The 24,519-nt window shown below is 41.7% G+C and overlaps 1 protein-coding gene across 36 annotated transcripts in view; it reads right to left on the reverse strand.

Moving 5' to 3' along the window:
- Nucleotides 1-206: 206 nt before the first annotated feature.
- TCF7L2 (transcription factor 7 like 2) overlaps nucleotides 207-24,519 on the reverse strand; it is a 197,433-nt gene continuing 173,120 nt past the window's right edge. For 5 of the 36 annotated variants that reach the window (XM_029080652.2, XM_029080642.2, XM_029080641.2 and 2 more), the window contains 8 exons: nucleotides 23,298-23,384; nucleotides 17,899-18,024; nucleotides 17,174-17,333; nucleotides 16,492-16,599; nucleotides 9,933-9,981; nucleotides 9,282-9,332; nucleotides 8,025-8,097; nucleotides 207-2,417 (listed from right to left, as the gene is read on the reverse strand). In XM_029080652.2, coding sequence (XP_028936485.1) covers nucleotides 1,976-2,417; nucleotides 8,025-8,097; nucleotides 9,282-9,332; nucleotides 9,933-9,981; nucleotides 16,492-16,599; nucleotides 17,174-17,333; nucleotides 17,899-18,024; nucleotides 23,298-23,384 — 1,096 coding nt within the window. In that variant the 3' untranslated portion in view covers nucleotides 207-1,975. Of the gene's footprint in view, nucleotides 2,418-6,403; nucleotides 6,429-7,356; nucleotides 7,431-8,024; nucleotides 8,098-9,281; nucleotides 9,333-9,932; nucleotides 9,982-16,479; nucleotides 16,600-17,173; nucleotides 17,334-17,898; nucleotides 18,040-23,297; nucleotides 23,385-24,519 lie in introns of those variants that run through there. The other 31 variants (XM_029080664.2, XM_029080674.2, XM_029080663.2 and 28 more) reach the window with 19 other exon arrangements.

Raw genomic sequence — 24,519 nt, forward strand, 5'->3', positions numbered from 1 at the left:
AGCTACCCAAGATGCCTTGTGATACATGACAGGGAAACTCTACCCAAAAGAGCTCTTTCTGGGCCAGCTCTTGAGTTTCCAGAATATCCACTAAAATACCAACCTGAACACCGAAAAGGGTTTGGGAGCTCAACTCTTGCCTTACTTAGAGTGGATCTGATTTTCCCTAAGTGAAAATGCAGTCAAAGGAAACAAGCGACAAGCCATTATCTGCACATACTAAGTTGCTTTTATTAATCCAGAACTGCATGCTACAGATACTGTACAGCATGAACATTTATTCATTACAAAAATGGCTCCAAAACCATTGAAAATGAAAATCGGAATAAGAGCATAAAACGGAACAGTAACATCACAACTGTTAGGAAACATTCAAAGTATTCACAAAAAATGTTATAGTTAGCATCTTAATAAACCAGAGAAAAATCTGAGACAGTTTTACAATCGCGTCATGTCAACTACAATGGCACTGAATGAACAGATGAACAATTTTCAGCTTTATACAGCGATTTTGCAACATCAACATGCCTAGTTTTTTTTTTTAAGTTTGCTACCTACCTGTATGTAGTAAGGGTACATAAAAGTGGCAGTCTGTTTTTCCTTTATGAGTAATTTATTATACAGAATTTGGCCCTTAAGGGTTCATACCTCTTCATTTTAAATGCTTTCCGGACAATCTGCTACCAAACACGTCTTGTTATAGGTGACATTAAAAACTACATACATATCTACCTATGTAACATCACAGCAAAACAGGATGAACAAAAATTACAGCATTAAAAATTGGGAGAAAGTTAAAGTCACTGAGAATTTTGGCACATAAAAATTTGTACACAGTCCATCCACAGTCCTAATGTCGCAGGGGATTTAACTGCAGTTCCTACTGGAAGTCACCGATGCTTTGGCTGCTTTTCAAACAGCTTCGCTAAAATTCCCTTGCTAATTTTCAAGTCTTATTTAACGTAATGGCTTTTAAAGCAATTGGTTTTCTTTTTACACTATTGATCCTTTAATGCATCTACAATGTCCATTTGGTGGCACCTGTGTTTCATACAGCAAAAATAACAGCCACAAAAAAAAAACAACAAACCAAACAACAAAAAAAAATCAAAACATAACAAAAAAATATATATATACACATTTTTATATAAACTTAAAAACCTTGTACAAATGAGTAGTTATATATAAGATGCTTACACTAAGGGGGAAAAAAAAACTTTATACAATGTTTCAAGAAAAAAGAAAACATATTTTAAAAGGGACAACATACAGATACAACAAGCAATCTCTAAAGCAATAAATACTACTGGTCCAATAGCGTTGTGATACTTTTAATTGTTGAGTAGCACCCCCTCCCCTAAAAAGAACAACACCATGGAACAAGGTATATTAACACATTTTTAACCCTTTGTTTCTGTACATTTAAACAATAACAAGTAACATCACAATAAAAGTTGTTTCACACAAGGAAAAAGGTAATGGCACACTGCATTCATTGTGCCCTTATGGTTTAAAAACCAGATGTAAAATGATTGGTTCGCAAGCTCGTATTTAATACAAATAATAAAGAACCAACGCCTTCTTCAAGGGCTGCTTCAAAATTGCTTCTTTGTTTAAATCAGTCTTTAAAACTAAGCTATCAGAACTACATAACAGTTATGTATATATATATATATATATTTAAACGCTACAAAGACTTTAAACAGCTGTTGATAAAAATTTTGGCAGAATCATGAGGTTCTCTCTCATCTACATATTTAAAAGGAGAAATTGAAATAAGAACGGGTCAAATATTGACCAATGAACTCGATAAACATCAACTAATGTAGCCATGCGGCACAAAATTCAAACCGACAGAAAAACGAAACAGAATAACGAATCCTCAAAACCGAAAACAAAACCGAAAGGGGGGGGAGGGGGGGCGGGAGGTGGGTGGGAGAGGGAACCGAAACATCCAGGGCTAGAGAGGCTAAAGCTATTCTAAAGACTTGGTTACAAGGGAGAGGGGCTGGGGCTGGGCCTGGGCCCCGGCCAGGGAACTGTGGGAATGTAAAGAGGACGTCGAAGGCTGAGCGAGCGGCGGCGGGGGGGCGGCCGGAGGCTGCAAAATGGCGGGCTGTGGGTCCAGGGCTCCGTTCGGACAGTGGGCGGCAGGCAGGGCGCTGGGCTTGCCGTTGGCGCTTTGGGTCAAGATTAGAGGGGACGGCTGAGCCATCATCGAGAGGTGTGGCAGGGGGTCGGGTTTCAATGTGAGCGAGAGAGGTTGTGTTTGTTCAGTCTGTGGTTTTGAGTCTCTGGAAGGGGAGCCTAGCATGTTAGGAGAAGAAGGAGGAGAGTCTAGTAAGCTTCCATCTGAAGAGGGTGGGCTGAGGCAGCTGCCTTCACCTTGTATGTAGCGAACGCACTTTTTTTTTCTCCTAGAAACAGGGGGAGAGAGTTATCTGTGAATAAAGGGCAAAGACGCGAATGGAGAGAGTTATCTACTGCAAGGAGCCGAGCCGATGTCCTCTAGCTAAGGCCCTGCGCGTGTCACACCGACACCCAGAACTTGGACAGCACTTAAATTTTTGCTGGGTGTGAACATGAGCTAAACTGCGAAGCCCTCCCCGCTCCCCTGGTCCCCCTGGTCCCCCCGAGCCCCAAATCCCTTGCCCCCCAGTCTCTAACTCTGATGATTCCAAAAAGAAGGGGAGACACGCAGCCGCTATCCCCCGCCACCCAACAGGCCCAGACAGAGGTTCCACGGTGCACCCTTTTTAAGGTCACCATATGATGGGGCACCTGTCCTTAGACTTAGAATTTTTCCCAGTTGGATTTCGGGGTCGTTCGAATTGAATCGCTAACCTCTCTCCACTGGGCTTTTCAGCTTTGTCTTCTCCACCCTCCACCCCATCAACCCTTTCTCCATTTCACCCTTTAGCCTTTCCAAAGGACCTTCCCTCGGTGCCTCTTATCACTATCAAATTTTGAAAATGCTGACTGTGTAGCCCATACAGCTGAAGGCTGCTTTAGTGAGAGACTTAAAGGCTTTAGAACACCATCAACACGAAGCTGCCGGAGCTGAAATTATATTTCAGGCTCTGTCTGTTAAGAACCGCACCAAATCAAGAGAGGTCAGAGTCAGGTGAGAGGAGAAATAAAACAAAACAGGTAGAATAGGATAAAAAAGGGGAAGAAGGAGATAAACAGAAAATGATCCAAAGTAACAAGAATAACTGGTTTTATGGCCTGCAGGTTGTGGATTAAATTAAGTTAAAACTTGATTTCCCCACCCCCCTCCCCACCAGTGGGGATGCCAAGTCGAGTGGGGAGAAGTAGAGAGGGAGATTATCATTTATGGATGTGCTGATCATTTGATATAAGGCCTTTCACATAATTAACATGGCGAGGCGGGAATCAAGTCTCAGTGAGGACGCAACAGAAAATGATAATAGTAGTAATAATAGTAACAATAATTAAAAAGGAAAGTCCGCAGATGAGCGATCACCATGGATTTCTGTTTCCACCGAGTGTTGTCAGAAAGATCAACTTGCAAACAAAAATAAAACTTCCCCTTCCTGGTATCCACTTAGAAACAGAAGTGATATTTCAGAACCTCTCCCTTGTCTTGCGAAGGACAAAGTTAGCAACTGAACAAAGAAATCAGGCACGTGACTGAACACATCTCACCCTTCGTTACAGGTTCGGTCGAATAAGATATGGTGGAAAAGGGATCTCATCATCAAACAGCTGGTTCCTGAAAGTGCTTCAGCGCCACTGAATTCTCTGGGGTTCATTGGCCAAAGTTCACCTAGAACCTCCTGGCATCAGAAACCAATTCGGTAAACCTCCCATTTAAGTACCACTGAGCAGCTTCTTTCTACCTACAGCATCGTAGAGACGGTACCAGGTTTGGGCAGCTGCTGCCGCACGAGGTTAACGGCTTCTTGAATCGGACGGGATTAACTCCCCACTTCATCTGGGATCCCTCATCATGACCTCTGGGCGAGGCTCATGGGGGCTGAGGCAAATGGGAGGGGAAAGAAGAGTGAAGGGTGAGGGGTGAGTGAGGGAAGGAATTCTGCTTCGGGGCCTTTTGCTGCCTCAAGGAAACCAATTGCATCCATCAGTCCTCAGGGGACTCCTCACGTCAGTGGCTGGAAGCTTGCCCTCATCCTGATTTCTGGAAAGCTCCACGGTTCGGAGACAGACACTAGGCTGAGGTTCTGCTCAAGTCCCAGACAGTAAGATATATGGTTAGGCTCTTAGAGTTTTAACCACCTTAGCCTGCAGATTTGAAACATGCTAAAATCTAAGATGTTCATGCATTTTACGTATTTATGGAGAGAAGGAGGAAAAAAAGACAGAAAGAAATAGAATGAAAAAATGAGAAAGGCTGAGAAAGAGGAGAAAGGTGAGTAACGTCAGGCAGCATACCATGCTATATTAGAGCAAAGTTAAAAGATGGGAGGAAAAAAATCAACTTGGTGGGCTCGAAACAGAACCTTGCTTGGGGGTCCCAAACAGAAAATGTAATTGGAAACCCACATTTGTAAGCTAAGAGTTTCACTTTGCTGGAATTCGTTAAAATATTTTCCCCTCAAAAGTCATTACTGCTTCTAGGGGGAAACTGGGCAGCTTGTGGTAGAATGGGAATTTAAAAACTGAACTCTGAGCCCAAGGAATGACAGAGGGCCGTTTCTAGAAGATGATTAAATTGAAGGCAGCTGGAATGACTTTGTGTCTCTGAGCCTCAGTTCTCTTCTCAGGAAACCAATGCAACTTTCCAACAGGTTTTGTTTCTTAAGGGAACTTGACTTGGTCCAATTGGTTCAGCTGGCAGCCAGCCCCTACTTCTGCCAGAATACAGCAATAGAGGTACATTCCCCCAAAACGGAGAACCATCACCTAGTGTTGCCCCTCTGGCTGCTCCCCAGACTCCAAGCATGCACTTCCTGTGGGTATTGGTTTGCACATTCTCCCTGGCCTTCAGAAGAGCTACAGAGAGTTAAAGTAGCTTAAAGGATGTTGCCGGTCACATCTTTGGAATGCTAACCCTCTGAGGTAGAATATACTGCTCATTCTGCTAAACTCTTTGGGGGTGATGGAATCCTGCCCCTAAGAGATGATAATGGCAGCCTGAAAACTGATGACACTGCTGTTGCTAGAAATGAAAGCCGTGAATAATGAAGAGGGTTTGCTGGGTTCTCGTTTCCTATGACCAAGGGCTTCTCTCGATTTCTATTCCAATGGCAGAGTCTCTGTCTTTACAGCCTGACCCTAGCCCTAACCCTCACATCTTCACTCCAGAAAACCGCGATTTGAAAACATCAAGCGCCAACAGTTGGATTGGGAATGGAAAAGGAGATTATTTCCACGAGCCTAATCTGTAAGGCCTGGAGCACTTTTAAGTACATCAAGCCATTTAAAGTTTGCTGCAAAGATCTACCTTTGAATGGGGGTGACCCCGGCCATGTAAAGTAAAATGTATGAACAGGTGCCAAATTTATCTTGCAGCAACAGTTTCTGAATGAAAATGAATATACCCAAACTCCCCCTTAAACTTTTTTTCTTTCCTTTTCTATTTTTTTCCCGCCACACAATAGTGTTATTAACAACACTGTTAATCCTCTAGATCAAATAAAAGGTCTCTTTGCTAATCAAAAGTCCCTTTCGTCGGCAAACCTAAACGGCAAAAAGTGATAGGCCACAGAACAGGTTGCCATGCTAGATGTCTACCCACTCAGCATACCGAGTTTAATACTAATTAGATATGTTATCTTTAGGGCAGATAAGGCATCTATTGATGTGGTTAAACAAGCTGCTACTGGGTGCTACTGGGTTCTTAGCTATCATCAGAGTGAGATGCTTAGCACTTCAGAGGGGAAAGTGATTACCAGCTGTCTTGGAGCTCTCTAGTCATTTGAAAGGGTGGTTTTCTAAATATTTTTTATCACTTACACTGACTCTGACTTCCTGCATGGATGTGTCTGCTGCTCACTCATGGTGCTCTGTACCGAGCATGCATTCTCTCACTCAATGCTAATTTGTGAGCATCTTGTTTTTTTGTTTTTTTAAGGCATCTGTTAAGCTCTTACTATGTTCCAGGCATTGGACTAAGTGCTGGGCACCGTACTAAGTACTGATTAATGCGTCAGATAAGCCAAGTGCCATCTTTAGAGGTTTGGATCCATAACTACACTTTCCCTTTGCCTGCCTGACATTTCAACATATAGGACTTTTTCAATTTTTCTGTACTGGTACCAGAGAAAACAGGGATTTTGTGGGCATGCACGTAATGTGATGAACATCTGGTCTAGAATCTAAACAACATGAAGCACATGGCAAGGGCATGAACAGGAAGGAAAGGTGACACAGGAAGCACTACATACAGAGAAGAGTGTTTGGGGGTTGAAATACCTACCATCATAAGATTCCAAATTCAAAGACTGCTTGTATCAGAATAAAGAAACAACAAATTTAACCAAATGTGGTCATTAAGGAAAAGGAATGAGACAAGAGAACTAGTTGGTATCCCTCCACCAAGAAAGAAGTACCTACTGAGTGAAACGTGGCGTTACAGGTTTGATTTAAACCTGCAGTAGAAACAGGGGCTTTTCATTTGGATTCCTTTGTGTTACAGGCTTCCTTGAAGCACCAACAATTATCCTGCAGGCCTACTGACAGAACAATTTTCTTTTCCTGTTACTCAGAGGATTTACAGCTCCTCAGCTGGTATGTACTATTCCATGCACCGTTTCGTTTTGGCTCCATAAAGCATCATCAGCAAAGTGTATTTACTCATCTTTATGAAAAGTGTATATTTTTTTTGAAAAACCATTTCCAAAAGCTCGTGTTGACTCAGTGCCCACCACTTTACCAGAAGGTCAACTGGATGGATGCACAATGAGCCGCTAACACTGGCTCTTGATAGCTACTTTCAGGATAGAATACCACTGCTGCAGATCCTTCAATCGTTTAACCGGTGGAAACTGGATATGTACGTCCAGTATACACCCACTCTAAGCATTCAAGGGCTACGGCCGCCTGAAATGTGCCAGCTCTCTAAGAGTGAAAGTATAGATGCCGATTTGTGCACCTCAAGGTTTGATTGTTCCCAGTTTTACCACCAGGGAGATGTTGTGGGTAAGAGAGAGTGAGAGAGAGACAGAGAGAGAGAGAGAGAGAGACAGAGAGGGGGGGGGGAGGGAGGAGAAAGGAAACAGAATTAAATTAGCAAGGAATTTCCAGGATAAGGATTATTAGCCGTTGATGCTAGTGGTAGTCAGGGGAGTAGGTGGGAAAGGATAAAACAAATCATACTAACTAAAAGAACAGAATGTTTTGATTTCCCCAAGGCCTAACGGTAGTAGTATACCTGCACGGTTTGCACCATAAAGTCTGTCGGTCAAGCCCGAACAATGCCCGACACTTCTTTGGAGTATTTGCATCTGTTAGCATAAGGTAAACACAAAAAATACAATACAATGGTGGACAGTGCTCATTTGGATGTGAAATCTTAGCTACTACAGCTATTTGTTTTAAATCACCTCAGTTTTATTTGGTAATCTCCCCTCACCAAGGACACAAAAGGAAAGAGACTTTGGTGAATCTAAGGAAAAAAAAAAGGAACGACAGAGGGAAGGAAAGAGAGAAAGAAATGTGACATTATTTGTTCCACTTAGGCCAGCGCTAACATCCAAACCACTGAACACTGAACAACACTCTTGGCTGCAGTACTGAAGGGTGTCGGAGACATTTAGATGGAAGGAAACATCCTTGAGAGAGGGAGAGACTTGTAATTGCTGTCAATGACCAGATAGAGTGACGGCTGATGCTGTTGTTTTACAGTGGCATTTGGCTAGCAGCAGCAAGAAGAAAAAGCAAAATCCCTCACAGAGACGATCATGTGTGGCTGTGCCCCACTCCCTTGTGTCTGCTAAGATCACAACACAGAGCTACAAAGCAACAGGGCAGAAAAGGGGAAAGTACCAAATAAACCAGCTGCAAACCAGCCATAGCGAGTCTGGGAAAACTATACACACCTGCAGGGGCCGCACCAGTTATTCTGTTGATCAAGGCCAAAGCGCGCTCGGCATTTCTTAGGAGCGCTCAGGTCTGAATGAGTTCAAGAAAGAAGCGAGCAGAGAGAGAAAAAGAAAGGAGAGGGGAGAAAGAGAGAGAGAGAGAGAGAGAGGGAGAGGGAGGAAGAGAAAAAGGGGGAAAAAGAGAAAGATCAAAATAAGAAAAAAATAAAAATAAAAAAGGGAATAAATCAATGACCCAGTTACCAATTGCAAAATATTGACTTTTGATTTTTAAAAGTTAAAAAAAAGTGAAAATCACATTCTTTAGTCAACTTGTGAAATTAGCTGTTGCAACTAAAGCTGCAGTATCCCTTTCTCAAGGACTGTCTCTGGGATTGGACCGAATAGATATTGGGAAGTCACATGGCTAAATTTCTTTCGAAGGATTGTTTGGGTTGGTGTTCCTTTTTATTTTTTGATTATTTTATTTTTTTTCAAGAAGAAAAGAAAGCGGAGGAAGGAAGTGAGATCCTTAACATGCTTTTCTCTTCCAGTTTAAACAGTTTAATAGTTTGGAAACAAACAAACAAACCAGAAAGGAATAAAATAAGAAAGAAAAAAAAAAGGAAAGAATATTGTACATTTTGGGATATTGCAGCTTTTGGAACATTCAACTTTTTTTTTCTTTTTCCTTTTTTTTTCTGTTTTCTTTAATGTTAAGATAAGAATGGATAAGAATAAGCAGAATGCAGAATGGACACATTAGTTCAGCCAGAAACTGATAGCAGCATGAAGCAGGCATTGAGTCAGTAAAAACTAGTGGACTGCAATTTAATGGCTGAGCAGGAAAGCAAAAGGAGAAAAATGAAAATAAAAATAATGAAACTAAAGAAAAAAAAGCCATACTGCATATGCATGCTTGCATGAGAAAACTTAGTGGGAGCAACGAAAAATGCCATTAGATTAAGGAGGTTTATTATTGAATTCCTTCCATTCTTTACCAGTCTCTTTAAAGAAATACTGCATATTCAATTGCACAGTTAGTTCAATTCTGAATCACTTTCATCACTGTTTAACAACAACTGTTATGAAAAAAACAAAATCAAAGTTAAACAAAATTTTTTTAAAAAGTAAAAAGCTACCAAACATATAAAAACATGTGGATGGTCATTTTAAAGAATGTCAAACGTGTTCAATGTTAATAAAACTATAATGGCAAGAAAAATTAAAAAGCAGTTTATCAACTATTTTAATTACTCAAAATGACATTAGCACCTGTAATCGGAGGAAGTGAAAGGCAAGGATTTAGGAAACATTCGCTGTGTTCTGAAAAAAAAGAACAAATTATACAAAGTCTTCAAAAATATTTGTTTAAAGTCTGGGCTTCTTCAAATGGGCTCTGAGATTGCCTATGCAGTATTTCTAATTTCCTCTAGAAAATGACAAACCTCCTTAATTTAAAATGGGCACAATTTACCACTGTAAAGGCATGCATCAGAACATATAAGAACAGCCCAAATTAGAATCAAACACACAAGACATGCCGACTGGTCACACCCACCCACCCCTACACACACACAGCCACGCAACACACAGCCACACACAAACCCACACACACCCTTAGAAAACTAAGCAGATGTTTTATAAACGGTGGCATAGGCGTGCCTACTGCTCTGTAGTTAATGGCTTCACAATTATTTTTAAACACATTCCACTAGTATTACAATGTGCTTTTCATGCAACAATGAAAGTTACTAGCTTTTAAAGGCCAGTCATAAAGCAATTAAAAATTAACTAACAAAAAACCTAGCTAGGATGGGTTACCCAAAGCCCGGCCCTTGATTCCTTTTGCCTCCCCCAAGATCCAAAACAGATATACTATAGGGGGGTGTCCAAGATTTATTTGCTACGAACTAACTTACTTACCATTAGTCTCTCCTGGTTGCTTGTCCCTTTTCCTCTTCTTCTTCTTCCCCTATGTGAAATATATAAAATATGAGATAATTACTTCCAGAAATACTGGGGGCCAAGCTTGCTTATTGCTCATCGGAAAAGGAGGAGATGATGAACAATAAATGGATTGCTGCTATCAGTCCAGCGGCTTCTTGTTGTTTATTATTTATTAGGGATCCACTAGGCACTCCTGCCAGAAGAATGAACAATAAAAGGTGGTATATGGTGGAAGAAGGTAAGGTGGTTTGCAAAGGCAGTTCAGGGTCCCATTCTGAGAAAGAATTGAAAGATATTTCTGCTCTTCATTTAAACCCTCTCTATAACTACTTCCACGCCTGGCCCAGCTGAAACTACAACTGTTACAGCCTGGAAGAAGTAAGAGGTTCAAAGGCAAATTTGAAAGGAAGTACGCGATTCCATCATTGGAGATGAAAAAGGACTTTTGTTAATTTTAGTTGAAGGAGAGAACCAAAACACTTAGAATCCCATCTAAGAACTTTTTAGAGGAGAAAAGACCTGGGTAGGAAAACACTCTACTCCACACAACATGTTAATACCTCAAGGTCACCCACTCTATGACCATGGAAAGGCAAACAAACCCCAGTTTAGTTCTACTGAGTGAAGATAATTCTGGCCCCCTACAAATACCGCTTGACCCTTCAAATCGTCCCATTTTGAGACAAATATATTAGGGAATGTTCCTTTCCCCCCTAAAACTGAAGATCAAACTTACCTCTGATTTTCTATGGATGCTGCTTAAAAATAAGCAGGGGGATTCTGGGCTCTACAAGCCCCCCTCCCACCCAGCCCCAAAGCCGATCTCTGTATCCCCTGGAGAACTTATAATTGCTCCCTCTTAGACTCTGCTCAAAATAGAAGGATGCTCTGGCTAGAGAAAACAGTATTAAAATCACCTGTATTTCTCTGAGTTCCCAGACGGGGAAGCAAAGGCTTAAGGAAGCCGATGTTTCTGTCTTGGAAAACCTAGCATAAGAGATATGGGAATTGAAGTACCTAAGCAAGATGTTAGCTTGAGGGAACAGAAAGAAGGATGTCAAGATAAGACCTCATATAGCGAGAGGTGGCTAGACAGCGGGGAACTAGGCCAACTTTCCCTAGATATGAGCCCTCTTCTTTCAATAAATTTGGCTAAAGCCCACTTATGAGGTTTACTTTGGGCTTGGGTTCTAAGCATATGTTAAACTGTTTATACTTCTTGAAATGTTCAGAGCAAAACGGTGAATGCCCTTTTTGAAGTTGAATTGCAAAATCATGCAGAACTCCTGGCACCTACTCTTCGTTCCTCCTGCTCAGTCTGTCTGCTCCAGAAGAAACTCTCCACCATGCAGTTGAGTGAGGCTGACAAGTAGAGTGTTGTTTAGGTAAAATGTTCTGGAGGCTGGAGTAAAGCTCTGAAGCAGCCGGGAACATTGTAGCTTCTTCTAGGGTCTTCAGGTTCAATATGACATAAGGGCCTTTGGGCACTCTTTTGACATTATGACTTTCCTCACTGCTTGAAATCTTATCCCCCACCCTGACACACCCTGAATAGTCTAAATTGTCTAGGGAAGATGTTTAATGGCCTTCTGAATGTGTGGGTGGCTTAGCAAATATACTATTTCAAGAAGACTAAAGAGAAAAAAGGGGTGCCAAGGTTTCTAAGACATAGAGGGATAAGAGATCATTCATCCTCTGATCAGGACAGAGAAAAGAAGAAATCCAAAATCTTCTCCAATTGCTGCTAAATAGATTCAGAATAGATTAAAATCTATAGTTCTGTCAACTATACACACACACACACATATTTGACAGAGCTATAGACCTGAGCCTGATCTACTGTTTCTTTTTCTTCTGATATGCCTTTTCTCCCAGCTCCTTTTCTTCAGATTCCACATCCCTTGACATCTGGAAAGGGAAATGCAGGCAGAAAAGCAGCTGCTCACCTTCAGTCATCTTCCAAAGTCAAAATACAAAAATTGTTCCTGGCGGGCTTGAAAGAAGGAGAAAAGCCCTTGGTAGGAAAACACTCTACTACACACAACCTGTTAATAACTCAAGGTAACACTCTCTGTGACCACGGAAAGGCAAACTAACATCAGATTGGTCCTATTAAGTGAAGAGAATTCTGGTCCCCTACAAATTACTGCTTGACCCTTCAAAATGTCCTACTTGGAGACAAAGCCCTGATCCACACAGGCCTTGTGCACAAAAGAATGTGAAGAAACATCTTTGTTGGTGTTATCAACTCCCTAGGTCTCTCAACAACCAAATCTTGCCACTTTTCAGGCCCCACTGTCTACTTTCCGGGACAGTAGTTGATTGGGTCCATATAGAAAAGAGGTCCAGTAAGTCTTCCTATAATGCAAGGGCTGCGTTGTTAGAGAGTCCTGGTTTTGTACAGAGCCCTGCTTTACAGAGAAAACACATTGAGGTGTTCACACTGAGTCCGATTTCACGTCTAGAAACACATGTGGTCAGCAGAAAGCTCCTTAACTCTCCTGTCATGATCTATCCAATTCTCTTGTCACCAATTCTACTGATTATCTACCACGGATTCTATCACAGGGCTTAAGGAAAACATGAGTTAGGGCAGAACCCCTGGACACTAATGAGAAAGAGCAATGTTGAGAAGGGGGTGGAAGAGGAGGCAAAAGGCCTGGAGACTTTTTGTGAGCCCAGGGATCAGATAAGAGAGAGGGAGAGAGAGAGAGAGAGAGAGAGAGAGAGAGAGAGCGCAAGAGAGAGCAAGAGAGCGCGCATGTGTTGTTTTTGCTGTGGAGAATTTGGGGAAGGGAGGAGATGAGAAATCCTCCTTTCTGACCAAATTTTCTCCAGGACCTTTTCCCTCCTTCCTACTCTATCAACCTCCAGCAATTTCATTTATGATGTGAAACTGAGCTGGTGTTATGGCAGGTCCTACCAGCAGGATCTTTTACGTTACTGGAAGCAAGGTAATGACACAGAAGCAGTTTACTATCAGATGTGGGACCGTGCATTGAAGATAACATGCAACATATTGCTTGAAAAGGCACTGCGAGACCAGCCTATGGGAACAACAAAGCAAAAGATGAAGGAGAATTAAGGAGGTCAAGCCCCCAAAACTTTAAGGCCATTTCTGATCATGCCAGTTTGGGGTGAGCTATGTACGGTCCGGCATGGATTCCCCACCACGTCTTCATTCTAGATTGCTCAAAGAGGATGGTGTCCAAAGGAGGCTGAGGAATGAAGTAAACTCCAAGAACTCTTGACTGGAGTTGAGAGGGGAGAGAAAGAAAGAAGCCCTGAAGGTGATATGCCTGCATGATCCAAGGCTATTGAGCTCTCTCCTGCTGCTGGGAGGTTCCACCCCAAGGTCATGTGGGGAGGCAGCATCAAGCCTCTGAGAAAGCATTAGCTTTCTCATCCTCTTCTTTTAGCTCTAGAAGAAAGGGTTTTACAGTGCACACATGCTGAGGACAAATGTAAAGGTCCTAAACATTTAAGACACTGTACATGCCCATCTGTCAGCGACACAGTCTATCAGGAGAATGAACATTTCTTGAAACCCCTTTCAAGCATTTGACAGGTCCTAGCACTAATTCCTGCTTCAACTCCTGGGGGAATCGGACTAGAGACTAGTGCTGAAAGCTACTCAACCCTATGGAATCACTAGCTTGGTCTACCACTGCCCCATAAGGGCAGGGTATGTAAATGAATGGGTGCGAGCCACTGGAAGGCTGGGTAAATCAGGACTGAATTCTTCCCTTACCCACCTCCTCCACGCCCCCTACTATACCCTCCCCTGGCCTGGTTGTACCATTTTGGATTTACCCATCAGAGAACGAGCAGGAGGGAAAAGGATAACAAAAATCACCCTGCCTAATGAAAAGCTATTCCATCATCACATTTGTGTTGTCACTGAAACGCATGAGGCTATAGAGGGATCAGGATATAATCTTCCATTTCCATACAATGACATGTAAATAGGCAAACAGGAGAGGCTGTATAGCCGTTCCACAGGATTTAGTGTTGACTGACCGGTCTAAAAGAATCTGGAAACAAGAGCCGAAGGATTACGTATGTCACTAGCGTCAACGGCAAAATCCCAAAGCTTTCCAAGAGATGCATAATAAATTGCTTTATGAAACAAAATGCTTTAAAATTCAAATTATCGTGCCAACACAAAACATAAAACATCTGAAAAAACGCACTGAAAACATGGTAAAATCCACTTTAAAGGCAATAGGGATGTCGGGCCTGAAATTTGGATGCAAAATGGCAATAAAACATAGATTGTTCTTTGTAATAGGAAGATGTTTCTCAAACTTTGAGAAGAATAGAAAAGTGGAAGGGGATGGATTTGGAGGGAGGTGTCCAGAATAAAGAAAAGCAGCAAGGCCATAATATATATATATTTTTAAAATAAAGGGTACAGATAATGGAAAGCTTGTAGGCAAAATGCCAAGAGAAACGTGCACAATGAAGAGAACAGAGCCCAGTCGGGTAGCAGCAGGGCATGAGGCATTTAGTCCTGTAAATATGAGCACAAAACATCCATGACTATGAGCAATAATGCCCCAATCTGTCTAAAGGCAGAATGTTTTCCCGTTTCTTAAATGTTTTTCCATTTCTCACTGAACAATCACCAACAGCTTGTTGGATTTGCTTACTTTTACCAGTTAAAGGTGAGAACGGAGAAGAAAGTCCAATTCCTCCCTTGACCATCAATTATCAACAGCAGCAGTAGGGTGTGTGAGCAGAAATGGCTATAACACTTCAGTTTTCTTAAATGTGAGCAGTCGTTCTTACACGGATCAAACATACATATCCGTTCACTTAGCATTTCTACCTCTCTCCTCTTCTTGAATGCCACTCGAAAGGCTGCCTATCATGCTAAAGTAGGATGGGTCTTTCTAGACATCTTAAGAGAGAGATAAGATCTAGTCTGGGACTGTGAAGTGCCATTAATAGTGAACCAAGGGCATGTATTTGAGTCAGCTGACTTCACCTGCTGCCTCCATTACCTCTTCTCCAATTCTCTCCTTAACTGCCTCCAACCTACCTTCTGCCCCCTTCACTCCACCAAAACTGCCCTCTCAAATCCAATGGCCTCTACTTCATCCTAATTCTCCTAGACAACTCGGCTGCCTTCAACACCGTTGACCACCCCATTCTTCAAGAAACATTACCCAACTTGAACTTCACTGACATTGTGCTCTTCTGATTTTCCTACCACTCTGGTGGGCTCCTCCTTGGCCTCCTACCTCCTGTGTGAGTCTTTCAAGAGGCACTTCTGGGTCCCCTTCTATTCTCCATCTACACCCACCACTTTGGAAAACTCATTCCTTCCCATGGCTTCAACTACCATCTCTATATGGATGTTTCCCACCCTGATTTCTCTCCTCCTCTGCAGTCTCATATTTCCTCCTACCTTCAGGACATCTCTACTTGGATGTCTCGGCAACACCTCTAAAGTAACACAAAACAGAACTCCTCATCTTTATACCCAAGCCCTGTCCTCCCTTTGACTTTTCCATCACTCTATACAGACCCACACTCCTCCCTGTCTCATAAGCCCATAACTTTGGTGGTATCTTCTATACATCTCGCTCATTCAGCCCCGAGATTCAATCTGTCACCAAATTCTGTCGATTCAACCCTCATAACATCACTAAAATCCATCCTTTCCTCTCCATCCAAAGTTCTATCGTGTAAATTCATACATTTATCCTATCCTGCCTTGATTACTGCATTAGCCTCCTTGTTAAGCTCCTGGCTCATGACTCCCCTGACTTCAGTCGATACTTCACTCTGCTGCCTGGGTCATTTTTTTTCAAAATAGTTCAATCTATGTTTCCACACACCTCAAGAACCTCCAGTGGTTACCCATCCACCTCCATATCAATCAGAAAGTCCTTACCATCGGCTTTAAAGCACTCAATCGCCCTGCCCCCTCCCACCTTATCTCTGATTTACTACTACAACCCAGACCTCACTCTTTGCTCCTCTAATGCCAACCGGCTCATTTCACCTCGATCTCGTCTAACTCGGGGCCGACCCTTGCTCACATCCTGCCTCTGACCTGGAATGCCTACTTCCTTCATATCTGACAGAGGATCACTCTCCCTACCTTCAAAGCCTTATTAAAAACACATCTCTTCCAAGAGGGTTTCCTTGACTAAGCCCTCATTTCCTCTTCTCCCACTCCCTTCTGAATTGCTCTGGCACTTATATTTGCACCCTTTATTCAACCCTTCCTCAGCCCCACAGCACTTATCTACGTATTCATAATTTATTCATTTATATAAATGTCTGTCTCCCTTTCTAGACTCTGAACTCCTTATGGACAACAAATGCACTACCAACTCTGTTGTACAGTACTCTCCCAAATGCTTAGTACAGTGCTCTGCACATAGTAAGGGATCAATAAATGCAAGTGATTGACTGAATGTGGGTCAACTGGTTGATGATAATAATAACAGTGATTTCAATGAACAGTACATTTCTACAAACTCTACTACTGAAAAAAATATCCACCTACATAGCCACCTACATAGTTATCCCGTGCGGACCAGCCTGGATAAAGTTGCATATGAAGCTGTCGTTCCTTTCTTGCTAGTTCATAGTACTTAGCTTGCTCTTCTCTGGATAATGCATGCCACTGGAGTAGAGGGATGGGGAAAAGAGAAAAACAAATCAAGATGTCATCTTTAAGTAACCAAAATCCACATAACATGAAAAAAAGATTTTGTTACTGATATTCTCAAACAGCACATTTTAACTGTTATTTTACTGAGACAAGGGCTCTGTCCAAACAGTTCAATTGAGATTCAATATGTCCTGTCTATTGTTCAGTCTTTTATCATTTCTTTCCAGGGGACAGGAGGAAGTTTGGAAAGTATGTGGGGCGGGGGGGTTGGGATGGGGGGGAAGGGGGAAGTATGCTAACACTTTTTTTTAAATGCTATTTGTTAAGCACTTACTATGAGTCAAGCACTGTTCTAAGTGCTGGAATACAAATGTTATTCAGATACAACACTATACTTAACATTCATGACATGCTGAATTTCCAATTTTCCCAACAACTTCTCCCGACCTAAAGTCCTTCTGAAATACATATTATTACTTAAGAGAAGGGAAATAGAGAGGGATCCTGCCAGTTCCCTTGCCAAATGTTCTTGACTTCCATTCCACTTCTCCCCACCTATCCTCTCTTATTCGTCTCATTTACCTACCCTTCGCCCAAGGATCTGGTTGATTGCCGCACTCTCTTTCAATGTGCATTCTGCTACGACTTTTGCTCTCATTTCCTTCATATACAACATGAATGCATTAAGAGGTTTCTTTATGTGAGGCTTCTTCTTTTCTTCTTCTTTTTTGGAGTCCTGATGCTTCCTGGATGTATAATACACAAGAAGACACCACATATATAGTGATGAACATTCTCGCAGCCTGATTCCTAGGTTGTAAAATACACCTTTCTTCAATACCCAAGGGCCCCATAGCCGGACAATCCCCTGATTAGATACCAAGGTAAGAAAATTCCTTTTGATATTTCTTAAAATTAAACGAACAACCATGGGGAAAGGAAATGGATTTCATTAATGACTTCTTCTGGTCACTTTACATTTAAATTTAGGGAAAAACTCTTACTTGCTGAACATGCACTCCAGCAGGCTACTTTTTAAATCTTTTGCAATAAAACCCCAAAATCGAATCACAGGAAACATGATAAGGGAGCTGTTTTTAATCTCAGTTCCACCCAACAAATGATAAGCACTCCTAACTCTCTCCTACAACGAGCTGTGATCCCCGCGTCAAGACTAAGAATACAGCACAAGCCAAACTTCAAGCCCCTTCATAAAGAACAAAAAAACTACCCTGGCAGTAACTCTCATAGGTTAGTTCCCAAAGCGACCTGAGATTATTAAGGTGAAATTAGTAAACAGACTGTACTTACGAGCTGTGGAGTGAGCCAACATCGCTCTGGGAAGATTCTTGTTTGACTGTTGGTGTAACTATGGCCGGATGAGGGATTCCAGTTGTGTGTAAAGTATGATGTGGTGGGACCATATGGGGAGGAAACCTAGAGGAGAGAAAGCTGTGTAAATCGTCAGAATAAAAATGAATGAATGGGGAGGGATGTGTACACATATTAAAAAAATAACGGCACGTAACAAGTACATTAAAGCTACACAAAGCACATGAAAGCTGTCAGCATTAATTAACCATAAATAAAATTTAATGATTCTTATTAAGTCATTAAAGCCAATCTTTCCCTTCATTATTGTTACTGACATTAGACCATATGACTTTAAACATCTTGAACAAAGAACAAATCAACTGATGCACTTAGGCAGAAAAATGGGGTTTAAGCTCCCAGTCGGATGCCCTGTGTCCACTTTTTTTGAGTAGCGACTAAAAAGCCAATTGCATAGCTCCCAATCGACCCTAGAATTAGTGATGAAATCATTCATTTACCACTGGCAGTTAACTGAAATATGAATTCTGCCCGCAGTTTACAGTTTTGCCCACTCTTTTCATGGCCCTCTAGCTTCACCAGACTGCATTCCAATGAATTTTTACTGTTGATTTACTATTGGGATGTACTGCTTCAAGGGTTTGGGTGAAGCTTGTGGGGCGAGGGGTAGAGAAACCCAAATTTCCACCAATTGTGCACATCAGAAGATTTATTTCATTTACTTTCCCTAAAAATAGCAAATATCCAGAGAAATGACAACTTTAATCAACATGAATTAAGTGACTCTTTCCAGGCTAGCCATATCAATTACTTTTATTTTCAAATATTTTGAATATATAGATATTTCAGATAGCCAATTATATCTTAAAACTCACTGAAAATCAGAAAAGGATTCTCATCTTACAAAATTCTACATTTCACACTCACCATTCTCTCATGCTCTTAGCCACATTTCAAAGAACATTCAAAGACACTTAGGCCACAAATCAATGCTTATAATTTTCATTCAGACCCAAGGATAAACCTAGTTATGGGAAACTCAGAGCAGATGCTGTGTCATTTTAAAACTATACTTTAATCCCCATGACCCAGGGACCAGAGGTATTGTACACCCTGCTTGAATATATCTGAAAGCGCAATCAAAGACTCTGTTTGTGACCCTAAAATCGCATCAGCTTCAGAAAGCCTTCCCTGAAGCTTTGGCAAGCTTTTCTTTCAGATGTCAACCCTATATTGCCCTCTAAAGCTTACTCACCAAGGGCTCACCCAATCCTCCTCATCTCCAGCACTTATTGCCCACGTCTTTAAATTTTGTTGCTTCCCCCTACCTACGATTTATTTTTTAGTTTGTCTCCCCAACTAGATTGTAAATTCCTTTAGAGTGGGGCCATGCCTACAAACTCTAGACTGTAAGCTTGTCTCTAAACTGTAAACTCATTGTGGGCAGGGAATGTGTCTTTTATATTGTTATATCATACTCTCTCAAGCGCTTAGTACAGTGCTCTGCACAGAGTTAGTACTCAACAAATATGATTGATAAATTGATTGAAAAATGAGGATACCCTGACCAATCTGATGGGGTCAGTCAAGTGTGAAAGGCTCGAAGAGGAAAGCACTAATATCTTCTTCCAGGATTAGGACCAGACATTTAATTAAGTTTATTTACCAAAAAAAACCCATAAAAATAAAACCAATCCCTCAAACTACTCAGCAGTATCCCACCTTAAGTCATCATCCTAATTAATAGTCATACGCACATACTGTAGCTGTTATTAAAGAAATAAGGGCACCACTGATGATAAATTCCATCTGAGTCATGAATTATTGATTATTCTAACACAGGGTTCCATATATTTTTTAGAAGTAGTAGGAATGCCTTTGTTAACTAAATGCCAGAGTAACAAATGAATGTTATTTAAAGCATGATGCAACAGAAAATGTTAAAAACTTAGGGGTATAGTAATTTAATATTAATACCCAACACAGTCTGAAAAGAGGTTATTCAGTGAGTGGACTGAAGAAAAGGAAACCCCAGCCACCTTTCTTTCTCCCTAGCCAACTGCTGACTAACATAGGCCAGATGTGTTAGTTTTGCTACGGTGGAGATGTTTGTTTTTTATAGCTCCTAATTCCACCACACAAATGAGATCTCTCTTGGCCATTTTAAAATTAAAATGTAATTCTTCATAATCCGAACTGGCCACTTGCTTAATAAGCATAAAAAACACCACCATCTAAGAGGCCGAAGATCTCAGGGTACGCTATGCTGCCCCAAAAGGGCACTGGGGCCTCATGAGCATTCAAGGTACCCACAGAGTGTCCACACGATTGGTCATGGTACAAGGTGGCAGCTTTCCCCCTGGATTTCTGACCCTCGACTTTACCCAACCTTACCCCCTCCAACACCTCCAGATATCAGTCAATTGATGGGGTCTATTGAGCACTTACTTTGTACAGAGCACAGTGCTAAGCGCTTGGGAGAGTATATACGATAGATTTGGCAGGCACGATTCCTGCCCTCAAGGAGATCACATTCTAGTCGGGGAAGACATCAAAACAAACTTTAGAGGGGAAACAGCAGAGTATAACGATGCGCACATAGGTTCTGTAGAGCAGGAGTGCATAAGGGAAACAGATCCATAAGCACAGATGACACGGAAGGGAGAGTGAACAGGTGGGACAATGAGGGGTTAATCAGGGAAGGCCTCTTGGAGGAGATGTGATCTTTAATAGGGTTTTACACACAGGAGAATGGTATTCTGTGAGATACGAAGGGGGAAGGAGTTACAGGCAGGAGGGATAGAGGGATGACGTGAGAAAGGGACCAACTGAAACGCAGGTGAGGACTGAGGTACAGAAAGCAGATATGAGTTGGAGGAGCAAAATGTGGGGGATGGGTTGTAATGAGAAATTAGTAAGATTAGGGTGAGATGAATGTGCTCGTGAGTGCTCCCTGATAGGGGAAATGCAGGAAAAAAACTCCCACACAACAAAGTTTAAGGGCAGCCTTACGATGAACTTCACTAACCCCATATTGCTCCTTAAGTGCTCACTTGCCCGCATATGACCAGGAGAAAACGTAGACAGGGTCCACCTTTGCTTAAGCAATTCCCTGTCTGAAGACCACCATTTCATGAAATCGAATAAACACCCTAAAAATTCTAAGTAGCTCATTATATACCCCTGTCTGCTTTTATGGCTCCGAGCCAGAATATAATGATGAGTCTTAACTTGTTAAGGACAACTAATTTTTGTTCCTGGCTGTCTCAGGGGCTCCTCTCTTACTCACTCTCACTTTACTTCACTGTTGACATGTTTCTGTTAACTGGATGTCATCTGCCTGCCTTGATTTTATGCACAAGCAGTAGGATGCATTTTCCTCTGCAACAATCCTGCTTTGAGTTGCATTAGATTTGTCATTATTCTCTCATTTTCCCCTTGCACTTGGAACATTTCATCTCTTCCTGGCTTATTTTTTTTGAGCCACGGTGCACCCACATTATGGTTTATACATGATCTTGCTCCCTTTGAAGCCGGCGGATTTCAGAGCCAACCCTCGTCAGGAAAAGCGCCTTCCACCAATTTAGCAGGCTGAGGGCCCCGGAGCTCCTACATCTCAATCTAAAGCGGGTCACAGGGTGGCACAAACGAGTGTCAGCCAGTGCTGTTTAATTGCCAATCTAGGCTTCTCCATGGTGTTTAAAGTATAATGACCCATCACTTAATTCTGAGAAGCCCTGGCCCTGCCGCTGAATGGAATGAATATCAAAGGGTATACAGGAACAGGCCAAGCAGCCTACCAATCCTATAACTGCCATAAATATAATAGACCTGTACTTCTGTCACCCCATTACCACAATAATGTATTTAATTTGCTGTATACTCTTTTTAACTAGGTATCTTTCATAAGACCTACCTGGGGAATAAGCTTTCCTCCTCCCACCACCCCCATGGCACCCCCTACCAGAGAGAGAGGTTTAATCTACCTACTAATAATTCAGCTCTTAAACTACAGCCGGCTTCCCGTCCTATCAGTAACCCATTGCTTTCCATTTCTGGAAAGAATGTAACAAACACCAATAAAAAGGATCGCAATCATGCTTGAATGGGAATTTTCAACTTCAGAATGGAAGTTTTTTGGGGTGGGGGGAGGGTGGGCCCTATTTAACACTATTCAGTGCTATAGCCCTGTACAATTTGAGAAAAAAGAAGAGGACCCCATGCAATCTGACTCTTCTCTTGTTTCTGGTGCCATGGCTTTCAAACGCAGCGTTTAAAAGCAGAGTTGGTAGATCGGGTCTCCCAACTCTGTTGTATTGTACTTTCCCAAGCGCTTGGTACAGGGCTTTGCAATCAGTAAGAGCTCCATAAATACCACTGATTAACTGATTAAACAGATTTGGTGGGGTAGCATGATTTATTCACCCTCCTCAGAGCTCCTGGGTTTAATTAACGATATATATATTTGGTTAGACTCTTCACTCTTTCCTCCCGACCTTCCAAAATATTTTCCTGCAGAGCTACGCTTGCTTTTTATCCAAACTTTCCTGTTCTCTGACTTCACATGTTAACTACAAAGGAGAAGGGGGTGGGGAGCAAGAAGGGAGAGGGAAGAGGGAAGTGTGGGAGGGAGGAAGAGGAGGTAAAGGGACAGTATCCTTGCCATGTAATGCATGCTAATTTAATTATGTGCCATCATCAAAATGGATTAGCTGTTTCAGCCCATCAGGAAAGTCTAAACCTCCACCGATTTAATTAACCAGGCTGAAAATCAGATGAACAGAGAATAAAACTATCATTAGGAGCAATTAGTGATTACTTAAACATAGTGCTGCCAACCAGTTTGTAAATAAACTAGCAGTCACTGGAAAATTAGCTGGAATTAATTAGGCAGGGGGCATGTAGGGAAGAAATACATTTTTAAAAACTTCTTAAGCTTGAGGGGGACAGGCAGTTCTTTTACGCTATCTGCTTTCTGAGCTCTTGGGAAAGCATAATATCCTTTTCTCAAACCCTACTTGCATAACAATAAAATTACCTCCACCATCCCCTTTCTCCCAGAGTCCAACACTCCAGAGAAGATGAACTAGAAAGGATGTTCGTGTCATGACTTCTCCCTGTTCCTTTAACACCCTTTTCTATATTGTTCAATTAGCTGATTTCTGATACTGCTCACCTTGGGAATTCAGTGTCATTTTAATACCCACTTATCTTAGTTAGGGTGAGTCTCTATCATCCAAAATCTGTTTGGTGCCATTAGCTAGCTGTCTTCCAAACTGCATTTTGAGTGTTTCTAGATGAAGCACATTACTGTCAAGAGAACCGTCCAAGAAGTTATACATTGCCCTGGTTTCAAGACCTCAGTTCATTGAACTCACCTTGACATGGAAGCATTGACAGTCAGAGCTGTGGGATAGGGATGTCGGAATCCCCCTGTTGTGATTGGGTAGACTGGCTGACCTTGCCTGGAAAGGGGAAAAGGGGAAAAAAAAAGTAAGAGAAAGAAAAAAAGGGGGGGGAAATAGGAAAAAAAAAAAGGAAGAAAAAACCCCCTTCTCTGCCCAGCAAGCTTTATTCTCATTTGATCAGAACAAAAATCTTGGGGATTGTACAGCAAGGATCAAAGGAAAGAAACACAGAACAATTTGAATGCCATAAATCTGATAGGAATGGCTAATTAAATTTTATAACCTCTGCTTATGTCAATAGAAACCCTCTCCCCAAGCTGAAACTAGGTGTTTTGTTGTAATAATTAAAGGCGAAGTCTCGCTTGCTTTAATGGAGCCATCACACTAATTGAGGGCTACACATCCAAAGGAAAACAATAATGAATGTAAATTTATACCAAAATAAAGTACAGTGAATCAAAGGACTTCAGTTGCGCTTTGGGCCTCTTTCGGTATTTAGATCTCGGTGAGAAAACATTAAATTAACAGAGCTTAATTTGTAGCCTTTTGTCAAATTAACAAGTGTTGACAAGAGTTACCGGGGGAGAGTCCCCAAGAAGAATTGTGGGTAACCAATAGACAATCACACCTCATTACAATAATTAAAAAATACAGCAACATGCAAAATAGCATCCTCATGAAAGACACACAACTTTTCCTGAGCGAGGTTTGTCTGAGTTGGCTATTCCTTTTTATCTAGCTTTCAAATGTTTCCTCATGAGCTGCGGGGTGGGGAGAAGATGGAATCTGAATCATCTGCTAAATCTGACCCACCCTATTTCAGAATCAATGGATCAATAGCTGATGGCAAGTCCAAGGAAAAATGTGCACAGTTGGGAGCCAGGCCACTACCAGGATTATTATGCAGATATTCTCGTTATTACTGTTGAATTAAAAATTCATGTAAGAAAATGACAGTTTTTACCAAATTCTTGGCAAACGCAAGGATTAGATGAGGAAGATTTCAATCGATTTGGAGGGACCCAAATTATTTATTTGGCCCCTCGAAAACAAGCATTATGGCCAAAGAACTAGCAATTTGGCTACATGACACTTCAAATTAACTAGCCAAATGTAAAACTGAGACAATGGAAGACTTCTCAAAGAAGAATCATCGGTACCAGGGGTTGAACAGGACTCCCTCTACTCTAAG

The sequence above is a fragment of the Ornithorhynchus anatinus genome, chromosome 16 (assembly GCF_004115215.2).
Source record: "Ornithorhynchus anatinus isolate Pmale09 chromosome 16, mOrnAna1.pri.v4, whole genome shotgun sequence".
Classification (NCBI taxonomy): domain Eukaryota; kingdom Metazoa; phylum Chordata; class Mammalia; order Monotremata; family Ornithorhynchidae; genus Ornithorhynchus; species Ornithorhynchus anatinus.